We start from the raw sequence: 13,324 nt of genomic DNA, 5'->3' as shown, positions 1-13,324 counted from the left end.
TTTTTTTTTTTTTTTTTTTTTTTTTGCTGCTCTCCCAGAGATTGCATGCAGGAATATCATGGTCTGAAACTGGTCTAGTGGGAGGTCTGGCTTTGTTGTCTTGGAATGTAAAAGAGTTCCTATGAACTCTGTTGACTAAGTTGGCATGAGAAATGTCTTGTAATTCACTCAGTCCTAAGGAGTGATGTAAGTTGGGGTTTTGGGTATGCCCTTTGAAAATCCTATGGGGATTTCCCTTTGAGAAGCCAGTCATGCAAATACAAGGCACTAGATACCTTGCTGTAGCAGATGGGAAACCTCTGCTACTAGGGAGTTACAAATGCTGTGTGGGTAGCGATCATTTTTTTTACTGTAAGCAGAGAGAGTTTCTGTGGGATGGATGAATCATTTTGTGACAATAAACCATCTCAAATGAAAACTGCCAACCATCTTTAATCTGCTGAAGAGAGAATTATGGAGGCTGGTTTCACCGTTCCAAATCTGAGTCAGCATGTGAATATATGTGTTTACTGTTAGTCCAGGATAGCACAAGGTCCCTTTTCCTGTGGTGGATAAGGAAATGCCATTGATCCTCTCCCCCTCCTTATTTTAAAACTTAAGTGGCTCCTTAGCAGGTCAAATAAATCTTCTTCAGTTTGGTCCTGTCTTGTGAGGTGCTGTCTCAAGTTGGGATAGGAAAAAGGTGATTGAGGAATATTGACCAGAATTGCAGAATATTGGCAGAACCTTTGCTGGTACAATCCTGCTAGCCTGCAGTAATCCCAGCCCACGTCTAGGAAATGAGAGGCTACAGGGAAAAATCAGGCACAGCAGAAAACTGATAGTTTATTCATAGGTTGAGACTTGAATGTTAAATTTGTTGTTTGGAAGATGATATTGGATGGGTGACAACAGAAGAGGGTGGGATGCCCTTGTAGGAGAAGTAAGATTTCTCTTAGAAATTTAGACAAGCATCCCATGGGAGGAAGTTCTCGGTGAATTGGTCCCAGTACCTAACAGGTTTTCCCTTGACAAGAGGTACATAGACATTTGCATCTCAGCTATGATGTTCTTTAGGGTAGAAAACTATGACTCTATGCATGAGTTAAACAGACCTGGTCCTTCAGAGAGGAGATCTTGGACATCTGGCAGTACTTGAAGATGATAGATGCTCCCATTACTGTGATGGCTGGGCCTGTGGAAAGGGTTGCAGTCGCAAAGACATTCAGGCCTGCTTGGGAGGCAGTTTTGAAAGTTGTCCTTTTTCAATGACAGATCTTGGGTTGACCTGTGGGGTTTTGGCAGCGAATGTTGTCACAGATCAGGTCATCATGAATGGTAAATATTGCTTGATATTGGACTATTTGCATTTGAAGATGCACTGATCAGTAGATCCTCTCTTCCTAGGAGATCTATTTTCTTGAAATATTTGTCTAGATGCTTAAGATATTATTGATCTTCAACTTTTATAGTGCAGAGATGAGAACTGCATATAGAAATATGCGGATTTTTCTCGGGGACTTTGTGCCTTTCCTGTGCTTGTTTTTAGTGTTCAAAGTAGAGAGGCTAGAGTCTGCAGACAAGCATAACTGATGGGAAGGTATGGGGAGACTCGCATACAAACGCATTTATACAGTTTTCTCTTTTCTTCTTTCTCTCCCTTTCCTCTGTTCCCTCTCCTTTCTTTCTTTCTGCTGGTCAAAAAAATTCTGACACCATATGCAAGAGCTAAATAGGTGCCACAAATAGGAACCACTTATCAATGTCTCTCAGGACCACTGATACTATAAGACAAATAACTGTCTTTTTCAATTCTCTTAATAACTGCATTCCTATGCTGGAGATTTATTTGAGAATATGAAAGCTTATATTTTATTCATGGGCTGCGAACAGTATTTTGGAGTGTGTCTTATTTTGGTGTGTTTTCTATAGGTAATCTGTGAAAATACCATTTAGGAAAAAAACAGTAATTTTGTCTTGCAAAATATTAACCGGATAAAGCAAAATGAAAAGTTTAGAGATCTGTCAAACCCTTTAAAAATTTGTTTTATAGAAGTTGCACAAACTCGCCGAAAACCCAGGAAATCTGAGAAAATGATACCTCACCAGTCCTCACTAGAAACTGTTCTAGAACAAAACTCCTTATCCCCCATGCAAATAAAAATGGATGAGTCTCTCATTGATCGCTTTGAGAGCAAGACCACTGATGAGAGTCTGCAAAGCTGTAATGGTGACAGTGCTTTTTATGAGGACAAAACAATAGGAGTAGTTGTACAAACAGACTGCGAAGACAGGAGTTCAGACTTCTCAGATGAGGAAGAACATCTTGCTGGAAATGTAAAAGACATACTGAACTGGATCAGACCTCTTCCTCCACTACTCTCTCCAATGCAGCTTTCACCAGCAATGACACCGGTCAGTTCCAGAACCTTTTTCTGAAATGGCAATAGTTTTGTCTTCTCCTGTACAGCAAAAATAAAGGTTTCATGGGCTTATCTAACATATCATTATTTCTGTTTATGCATTTTAAAGTGACTTTATCACAGTGTTTAAATTAAAATGTAATTGATTGGTTTTTTTCTGTGAGTTCTTTTAAAGTATATCATTGTGAAAGGGGAGACCATTTTCTATTATGTACTATAAGCATGTCAAATGACTTACTATGGGCAAATAATTGCTGTCTGCTATTTTAATGCACAGAGATGTATGCACAAGTGCTAATTTTAATCACTTAACTTTATGGAATGAGATCTAAGAGTTTTGCCTCCAGCTACTTTGTAAGTCTTGCTGCTCTGCTATTGTCAAGAAGTAGTCCTTTCTCCCCTCCCTTTCCTTGTTGCTCTTTTAAAACTTTCTCAGTTTTCAATAATTGATATTTTCTGCTATTTAGAGTATAGATGGGCACAGAAGTTGAACTGTTTTTTTCCATATAGGTACTCTTACTAGCCCATTATTAAAGAACATTGATAGGGAATTTTTTTTTTTTTACTAACTGGTAACTGATTAAATGGCTATAAGGTAGGGGTGTGCGAAACGGGCCATATTCGATTTGAATTCAGATTCGGCCTAAATCGGGGAGAGTGATTCAATACCAATTATCTGAATCAGCAGATTTGGCTATAGACACAGCTTTAAATGTTTTCTCTACATACCTCAAGGTACCAGGTTTGGCTTGTGAATGCGATGCTGGGGCAGATGGAGCGTCCCACAGGAGCACGCGGGGGCCCCTCTGTGTGTGCTTGGCGGCGAACCTTGAAGTGGACCAGAAGTACTTCCTGTCCATTTCTGGGTCTGCGGCTGAGCGTGCAGGGGACGCCCCCGTGGCTCACCAGTCAGCCATGGAGGGACCCTGGGTGCCCCCCATCACCCCAACCCAGAAGGCACCAGTCACTGGGAGGGTGAAGGGTTCCCCACGCATTCCCCAGCAGGCCCAGAAGTGGACCGGAAGTGCTTCTGGTCCATTTCCAGGTCTGCTGCTCAGCGCACTGCGGACCCCCACACCGTGCTTCTGTGGGACGCTTCATCTGCCCCACCATCTCAGTGTTCGTGAGCCGCCTGGTATCTTGAGGTATGTAGAAAAAAGATTTAAAGCTGTATCTTTGTCCAAATCATCGAATCTCTCTGAAGTGGTTCGGAGAGATTAAAGGGTCTCCTGATTCAATTCAGATTTGGAAACTCGGCCGCTGAATTGGGCTGAATCTCTGCTGAATCAAATCAGCGACTGAAGCTTCGCACAGCCTTACTATATGGCGTAAATTCACAGTGCTGCCAGTAAATACGTTCACTTTAAAGAAATACCTAATAGTAATGGAATATAGGCTTAATTTGAAAAACTGCTATTTAAATTATTCATTCTTTTCTTTTTTCATTAAAGGATACATTATTTGGAGATTTCACTGATTCCAGCGATGAGGAAATTGACCATTGTGCTCAAACAGTGGAAGATATTTTGGAAAAAAGCTCAGAAGAGTGTCATGTCAGTTTGAAGGAGGAAAGCAACATACAAGAGAAATATGAACCAGATCATGATACAGAAACTTCAAGTAAATTGAGAGTGAATGAAGAAACATCAATTTATAGTAATCTTTTCGCAGCAAAGAATTTGCTCATAACTGGGAGAGATGCTGAAGTGAAGCAAACCCAGATGGTTATTTCAAGTATGGACACAATGGTAAATGAAGAACTTTTAGAGGAGAAGGTTGAAAGCATGGAAGCTGAACAGATGTTAGCAGAGCAGATTGAAAATATGGAAATTGAAACTGGTACAACAGTGCAGGTGGTGATGCCTACATCAAAAGTCATTGAAGAGAAGATGATTGATGATGAGGGGGAGCAAACTGAAGACAAAGCCTCCTCAACTGAGCACGTGTCATTTAATTTTGAACACTTACAGGAAAATTCTAGTGGAGCAGTGCAAACAGAGAAAGATGTAGTTTCACATACGAATACAGTAGCCAGTTCTGAGCATTTGCAAGAAAGGTCTAGTAAATTAATGGAAGTGGGGGAAGATGAATTACCTAGAAAAGTAGATACCCCCAAACTATCACCTATTCCAAAGGACAGTGTTCCCTCATCACCTCAGAAATCCATTGTTGTAGTTGAGAACGAATGTTTTGAGGAAGAGGCCAATGAGATGGAGAGTGAAATGGTTGAAAATGAATCCAAAGGCATAAAAAGAGAATCTAATGTAGTAAATGCAGTACTTGGCCTAGAAGACCATGTTGAGCAAATAACAAGCGGGAAGAAAGTAATAGCAGAAGAGCTCCATGTAGATACTGAAGATAGAACACAGTATCCTGAAGAGGAAGATTTGGCATCTAACTTCAGTAATCCTAAAAGCTTTTCTGGAGTGGAGAGTGATGAGGTGTGGCAGTATAATGGGGAAGAAACATTTATGAAGACTGAAATAAACACTGAAACTAAAGATATTGCCATTGAATCTCAGTGCTCAGAAGAAAAACTCAGCAATAAAGAGAGACTGGAGGAACTACTTGTACAGTCTGAAGAACCTGAAGTAAATGAAGAGCGTGGACTGGAAAAGGCTAGTGCTTTTGTTTCTGCCACTGAAGTGAACAGAAATTCTCCGTCTTTGGATAAGGCTAATGCCATTGCAGATGTAGGTGGAACTGCTGCTTCTCTTTTTACAGAAGAGGGAGAGGGTGAACAGCTCAAAACTGGAGAGCTGAGCACTGAGGGGAATACAACTGAAGTAAGCAAAAATTCAGTGTCTTTGGATGAGGCAAATGCCATTGCAGGTGGATCGGCTTCCTCCCTTTCTACAAAAGGAGGAGAAGGTGAACAGCTCAAAACTGGAATGCTGAGCACTGAGGTGAATATAATGAACTCTGAGCAAAAAGGTTTCTCTGGCAATTCAATGAATGGGAAAAATGTTTTAGAAATAGCTGCATTTTCTGAATCTCGCCACGTTGAAAGTGGAGAATTGCTGGAGGTACAGGAGGAGGGATGTTTGCAAGCTAAATTAGAACACAAACAAAAAGATGTTGGTATATTGCTGCAAAAGTCAGATTCTGAAATTTTACCTGCATCACCAGACCCAGTCTGCATTATAAATGGAGAAAATGAGGCACTGGAACCCCAGGAGATGGATCCAAATAAACATGTCGTAGGACAGACTAGTGAAACCAAACACATTGAAGATATGTTTGGTGAATTGGAACACAAGTTGTCTGAAACAATAAAAGTATTTGAACGTCAGGAAATTAAAATGGAACATTTAGAATTTAAATTGGGATATGTTAGAGAGAAAAGTAGTCAGCTATTAGAGACTGAGAAAATAGGTATGGCAAACTGTGTTGTAACAGAAAGTGAACATACCTCTCAGGCGCAGCCTTTAAAAGCTGTACATTCATTTTCAGTTGCTGAAAATTTTCAGTGCAGTAGAATAAACGAGAAATTAAGTGACAAATCACCTGAGGAAATGGTGATTGAGAACTGCAACAACAATTCGACTGATCAGGAAGAGAGAGATGGGGAGAAAATGAATGAAAGAGGTGAGATTTCAGATGCCCCAGACCAGGTTGCCTCAGAAGAGAATGCTGAAAAAGAACTAGCTTTGTCTAAGCAAGATATTTTGTTGGGAAGAAATGTAGTTACTGAAGAGACAAACTCTTCTAGCACAGTGAAAATTGGTTCAGAGGCTACAGCAGCACCTGCTGGTTTTACTCTCAGTCTTCAACAGAATTACCACGATTTTAACGCTAACAGCACAGACAATTCTGTCAAAGACTGTATCACACCAGATGCTGCTTCCACTGTAGCTCGAAATAATGAAATCGATTATGATAGCAGTATCCAGTTTGCATATAATCAGTCTTTGGCAGATGTGAATGGCAAGGAGGCTGTACCTAATGACAAAGAAAACGAATGCAAACAACTTGTGTGCCCCATTAATGAATATGAGAATAAAAATAACATACAGACTATTAAAGAGCAGCTTGAGGAACCTCAAAAACCATTAGTAACTTTAGAGGTTTTGGGTGCAAGTTCTACTGACAGTGGTAACCATGCACAAGAGGAAACTAATTTAGTTTTTGAAGGAGGAGTTCATGGGAAGTCTGTCCTAAGGGAAGTTGACACACACATTTGTAGGACAAAAGAAACTTCTTCCATTCACAGAGAGAAACCTCTGTGCTCTGAAAGGCAGACGGAGAGTCCTGTAGAATATCCTGTTACTGAAGTAATGACTGAGGAAAAGGACAAAGACTTGAACAGTCTTGGGGAGTCTGATAAAGATGGGGACAGAACTTCGACAGAAACTCCTGAGTTTCAAGAGGAGGCCGATGGATCTGCAGAAGAAGACTATCCTTTAAGAAAGGTTAAATACGCCAAACACTATGACAGCTTTTCAGTGTTCAAGGAAGAATTGAACACTTCTAGGACCTCAGTAGAGGACCTGTCACAAATTCACATGGCTGTTGTTGACCACCAAGTGTTTGACCCTTCTACACTGCACACAGAAAATAATGAGAGTGATAAACAATTAAAGGTAAATATGCTAATGGATATGGTCATACCTTGTAAAACTAATCACTCTCCAAGTATGACAAAGGAGGTGTCACGTTTCACAGGTGTGAGTGACTCTAAAAGTAAGCTTTCCATGACACGTGAAACTGTGTTCCATACTGATGCAAATACTGAAAAGGCTTCTGACCATGGAGAAAATTCAAATGCATTTGGGTGGCCCTGTGACAATGAGAAGAATTCGTTAAGAGATGAGGCATCAGAAGAGATTCCAACTAAATCAAGTACTTTAGAAACTAATTTATTGCCACACCAGCTACTAGCCAAATGCTCTAAAATTTATAAAAGTGTTATAAAAAATAGTAAATTAGATGCAGCACTTTTCACATCTGCTGACTTGTTAGAAAGAAAAGGCAATGAAGAACTCGGATCAAATGTTGAGCAAAGTGTGCCACATGAGGCTGGCATAGAAACACCTGTGCCTGGTAAAGAACTAAATGATAAACAGGAAGAAACTTATGCTGCTTTTAGCTTGGCAGACTGCAATACTAGAGCATCGCAGGATGGTATCAACAGTGGCACTTCTTTTCAACAGACAGATTTTCAAAAAAGCAAAAGAGAAAACATTTCTGTCAAAAGCTCTCAGAATCCAGCCATGTTGTGTGCTATTTCTGACCCACAAGCTGAATATCAAAATTCAGAGTCACAAGAAACAATATCAGAAAACTCGCCTGCTATAGAACTAGAGTCATCTGTAGATCTTGCACCCCAAAAGAGCAGCAGATCAAAGCAAAAAGCCCAAGAACCATCAAAAATCATAAAAGATTCAGCCAAGATGATAGACCAGGACAGCCAGGGCAAGTTTTCGCAGAGGTTATCTCAAGGTAAAGGGAAAAAGAAAACTTTGCAAGTTCAACTAACCCAGCAAGTTCTTGCAAATATTGATGCTTCCACACCTAGCAGATGCTCACCTGAGACCATCAATAAAATTAGACAGGAGATGGGCCCACCGCTTCCTCCCCTGCTTTTGCCTTTGAAAGCTACTCCTCCAAGAACAGTACGGCCTGCTTCCCCAGTGATGACTTCAGCTAGTCAGTCCTCTCTGTCATCTCCTCTTGATGATCTAATATCCCCACTACGTGATATTCCAATTCCTCCGCTTGTGTCTCCGTTGGCAGATACCCCAAAACGCAGATCTCCCCCTAGGACTTGCACTCCATCACCCTCGGAAACTACTGTATGTCGAAGAATCCTGTCCTCGCCTTTGCAATTTTGTGCTGCCACGCCAAAGCATGCACTTCCTGTACCAGGGCGACTTCCACTATCTGCATCTGGTAGTGGTGCTCCAGGCGTTCCTCAAGAAAACTCTGTGAAAATACTGGACACTATGTATCCAGAGCTTTCAGCAAGGGCAAGAACACTCAACATCCTCAAAGGTAATATTCAGCTCAGTAGATGTGCCCCTTCAGACTCCAAAAATCTCCCAAGGCCTGTGAGTCAGATTACTGGGTTCAAAGCAATTGCTTCTACATCCACTGCTTTTGTTAAAACGGGAAGCAGCTCGAAACCTGACAGCAACAGAGATCAGCAGACAGATCTGGGGAATCAGCAGCCATGTACCAGCTCATTGAATCAAATTGGGAAAAGAACATTGTCAACATCTATGCCAAGAAGCGCTAAGAGGCTGCGTCTAGATAGTGAGTCACCCAGATTGGAAACTAATGATAAGGAAGAGGTTGCAAATAAAGCTAAAGGAGACTTCAGTAGCGAAGTGCAGAGTGCTATGGGTAAAACTATATGCCTCAACAATTTTGAAATCGGTCAGTCTGTAGGGAACTCTAGTTCAGAAATATCTTCATCAGTAGAGAAGATTATTGATCCTGACAGCAAAGCTGTGTCTTTGGCACTGAAGAAAATTTCTGAATCCTGTTTTGACCTGTTTCCTGTCATACGGAGTCATGTGCATGTAGGCAATATTTCAAAGGTCCCAGTAATGAGAAATGAAGAGAAGGACGTTGTCTATGAATTTGGCGTTGCAAACAAGGTATGTGGCATATCTTTGAATTTTGTGTTCCAGTAGCTGCCTTTGTTCAGATGAAGACAATGTAAATGTCCTGAAAGTGAAAACTTGACGTTGGAAGTTTAGGTTTTCTGTAATGATAGTATTTGTGCTGTTGAGATGGTGAGGCCAGCAAGTACTTTGTAAAACTGTAAATTTAAACAGAAAAAAAAATTAAGACTTTAGACTAATTTTAAGTTTCAAGACGTTACTGTTAAATATTTGTTCCTTCAGTATCCATACACCGCTCCATCCATTGGTGCGTTCATTTTCCTGACGGTCATAAATACCAGAGTTAGCATGGTTAGTTCTTTTTCTCTAAACTTTTATTCTGGTGGGTAGCAGAAGTATTTATGAAATACTTAAGTTTCCCTCTGTAAATCTGTGGCTGATTCTTCCTCTTACAAAAGATATTACACTGGACAGTTTATTTGGTTATGTCACAGCAGCTCACCCTCTGTTCAGTCCATTTAGAATCATGAGATAAAGATTTTCAAATGGCTAGAATTGGGGAAGGGCAACTCCTAGTCCTGAAATGCACACTAATAACTTCTCTAATGTTATAGTAGAGATACTGTAATGACTCCGATTTCCTCTTAAGGTTGTAGTCCCTATTAGGCCATTTATCAACCCATAGGGTGGAGCATCACAAAAAGATGAAATCTTTGTGAATCTATAACCTGGTGTTGGTTGGAGTATCTTGGCCCTTTTCGGAAAGGTACCTAAAAGGTTACCATCTCAGTTTTTATCATTGTTTATCATTGGCTGCAATCTTTTATACCAGTCCTTTTTCATGGGATAATACCATAGGTCTGTGTCATCTAAACATTTGAACATTTCTAAAAAATGTTTTTAAAGAACCATAAAGTCACTTTGCTTCTTTGTTATAATAATACTTATTCTGATAGGCCTGTTGTGAGGACCTCAGATATTTGTGTTTGTATGTCTTTAAAATCATTGCTTATCTCACCATGTACCTTCTTAATATGGTTACAAGGAGCATGCTATTTCATGTACAGAGTTCACGTTCATGTTTATTTGTCACCTACTCTCCAATATGTCTTAGTTATTTTTACTAACAGGTAATTGCTTTTGCTTGTTACAGCATTTAGCAGACCTGCTGCTGCATACTGTTCTCAATAAGCTTAAGACTGAGAAGACATCCTTGGAACACAGTTTCACACATGCTCTCTGCCGTGTATACATAGGAATCTGTCGGCAGTTTGGAGATTTGGAAAGAGCCCGTCTTTTCTGTTACAGCTTGCTTAAGGAAGGTATGGTTTGGTTTAGCAATCTTGTTTTTCAAGGGTGGTGCGTGCCTTTTTGTTTTTAGATTTTATTCTTCCCTCGTGCTGTATATGTATTTGCACTTTTGTTCAAGAGTGTAGTTATCCTTACTCCTTCTGTCTGTAAAGGGACATCTCTGTTCTTCTTGGGTCTTGTGGAGCAAATGAACAGGTTTTTATTAAACTGTAGTCTCTTGCCTATTCTTCTGCTTCACCCCAGTTGATCCCTGGCTCATTTGCACCCTTAATGTTGCAGTAACGTTCATGGTAGTCTTTGGCCTCTCTTTGTTTCCAGTTTGAATGTTTGTCTTGTGATTTTGTGTGCTTCCATTCTTTCTATATTTTTGAGCTATATTTCACCACCTTTTCTTTATTAAGCTGTTGGCATCTAGCATGTTTTTTATTGCATTTCTAGAGTTGTAATTCTGTCTGCCCAGGTAACTTTTAATAGTTTTTTTTGTGGTGGCTATGAGTGAAAAGTATCTATTTTTGCCACAAGGGTTGTTAACAATAGCCATGGTTCTGCTCTGTGCACCAGCATCTCTGTTATGCTGCTGAATAGCTTCATCCTTTTATGGACTGAGCAGCTTTTGTTGCTCCAGACACAACTTAACCCATTCACATTTCCAGTTGCCTTCCCTATTCCTTTTGTTATCATTTCTGTGTTGTTGTCCGCTGTTACTGACCACCATGATAGCTAAGTTTTTTTTAACATTTTTTTCTTTTGTTCATCACCAGTTACATTGGGTCTGTTGTTCATTTGTGTTACCACGTTGCTGGTCTTTGTTGAAACACTGTACTGTCTTCTGGCAGCTCGTTTGCATTTGTATGTTTATATGTAGAAACTGAGAGGAAGGTGGTCTTGTCCACAGAAATTTAAGTATTCAGGTTCCAATGGAGCCAGTTCAAAAAGCAGAAATGATGATATTTATCCTTGACTGACTCCTGTCACTATCTTAAACCATCCTGTTGTTGTTTAATCCACTTTTATATAGGTAAGGCTTAGTAATTCTCTAATTGTCTTCTGTAATATTTTGTAGCTAGCTATTAACTTCTATAAGCTGTCTCTGTCAAGACTCAGCAGGGCCTTTTTGAAGTCATCAAAGGTAATGATTAGCACTTGGTACCAGAGTACATTTTCTAGGATTTCTCATAACAAATATTTATTGACTAAACAGTCTCCTTTTCTAAAACTCATTTATCTTCTCCTAACAAATTGTCTCTAGTTTCATCTGCCATAACGTCTTGCTATAAGCTCTTTCTCGTTCCCAGTTCTTTCTTCATAAGCAGAGAGCAGTTGGTCTGAGATGGGCAGCTCAGTAGTGGGACTGCCTTGAGGAGGCTTTTCCAGGAGCTAGTGACTTTGGTGCTTGAGTGTTTTCCTAGTGCCTGTGTTTGGGTGGGGGAGGAGGGTGCGCGTACATGCATAAGGGCCCAGATGGGTTTTAGTGGCATCTTTTACACCCAGTAAAGATTATCTGGATAAAGAAGAAGGGGACAAGCTGAGGAATGAGATAATAAGAGACGGTCAGAGAGCTTTTCACGGGTCTGAATTAATTCAAGTCAGCAAGGCCTGATGAACTTCTCCCAGAGGCCTGAAGGAACTAGCAGAGATCTGGGAATGAATTTCACAAAGTTGTGCGAGATGGGCCAGGTACCAGAGAACTGGAAAAGGGCCATCATAGTGCCCATCTTTAAAACAAAGCAAACAGAAGGACCTAGGAGACTACAGACTGGTTAGCCTCACCTCAATACCCAAGAAGTTACTGGAACATATCCTGATGCCATTTGTAAGCATCTGGAAGAGGAAAAGCTGACCATAAGCAGTCAGCATGGATTACTAAGAACAAATTGTGCCAAACAAACTTAATCTTCTTTGACAGAGTAACTACTTGGGTTGATGAAGGGAATGCTGTGGATATGGTATATCTGGACTTCAGCAAGCCTGTTTTGACAAAGTCGCACCTGACCTTGTCTTAAACAAGTTGGAGAAATGTGGGTTTGACAAAACTACTATAAGGTGGATAGACCGCTGGCTCCACAGCTGAAAGCAAAGGATAATTAATGGATCCATCTCACAATAGCAGGAGGTTTCCCCACAGGGGTCTGTCCTGAGCCAGTGCTGTTCAGCATAGTCATTATTTGCATGTTGTCATAGTTTCTTGAGCAAATTTGCAGATGACGTGACACTGGGAAGGATTATGAACATGTTGAAGCATGGGAGCGGAATTCAAAAGGATCTTGACAGAATGGAAAGCTCGGCTGAAGCTAACAGGAAGAAGTTCAGTGCTGACAAAAGCAAGGTGCTACACTTCAGGGAAGAATATTCAAAAATACAAATACAAAATGGGTGACACCTGGCTGTATGGTAGTACTATGGAAAAGGATCTGTGCATCTTGGTAGATTATAGGGTCAATATGAGTCTGCAGTGCTGTGTAGCTGTGCAAAACGCAAATATGGTTTTGGAATGCATCAATAGAAGCATGGGTGCAAGATGCGGACATCAAAGTGCTTCTCTACTTTGCACTGATTAGGCCTCATTTAGAGTATTGCATTCAGTTGGGGCTTCATATTTTAAAAAAGGACATGGAGAAGTTAGGATCCAGAGGCAGGCAGCAAAAATGATAAAGGGAAAGGGAAGTCATACAAAGAGAGGCTTGAAGGGGCTAGGCATGTTCAGCTGGAGGGTAAGGTGCTTAAAAGGAGACCTGGTAGCAGTCTTAAAAAACTTGAAGGACTGCTGTAAGGAAGAGGGAAAACACCTTCATTTCTTTTTTGCTGCATAGAGTAGGACACAAAACAATGGCTTGAAGTTGCAGCAAAGGAGGTTTGATTCAATATCTGGGTAAAAACTTCTTCACAGTTGTGCACTGAGACAGTGGAATAGACTGCCTAAGATAGTTGTGGACTCTCCATCACTAGAGAGGTTGGACAGCCATTCGTTGGGGTTAAGCTTGTGTTATACTATAGGAATTCCCCATGTTTCTGGGTTTTGGTTGCCGCATGGGGCTGGAAGGG

At 40.6% G+C, this 13,324-nt stretch overlaps 1 protein-coding gene across 4 annotated transcripts in view; it reads left to right on the top strand.

The window, feature by feature from the left end:
- Window positions 1-13,324, top strand: part of ICE1 (interactor of little elongation complex ELL subunit 1) — an 84,288-nt gene that overhangs the window by 49,782 nt on the left and 21,182 nt on the right. For all 4 annotated transcript variants that reach the window (XM_019509133.1, XM_019509132.1, XM_019509131.1 and 1 more), the window contains 3 exons: window positions 2,033-2,394; window positions 3,854-9,004; window positions 10,125-10,293. In XM_019509133.1, the coding sequence (XP_019364678.1) occupies window positions 2,033-2,394; window positions 3,854-9,004; window positions 10,125-10,293 (5,682 nt within the window). The remainder of the gene's footprint in view (window positions 1-2,032; window positions 2,395-3,853; window positions 9,005-10,124; window positions 10,294-13,324) is intronic.

This window comes from Gavialis gangeticus, unplaced genomic scaffold (genome assembly GCF_001723915.1).
Source record: "Gavialis gangeticus isolate Ggan-Ray unplaced genomic scaffold, GavGan_comp1, whole genome shotgun sequence".
NCBI lineage: Eukaryota > Metazoa > Chordata > Crocodylia > Gavialidae > Gavialis > Gavialis gangeticus.
The sequence above is the reverse complement of the archived record's forward strand: the minus strand, read 5'-3'. Positions and strand labels throughout refer to the sequence as shown.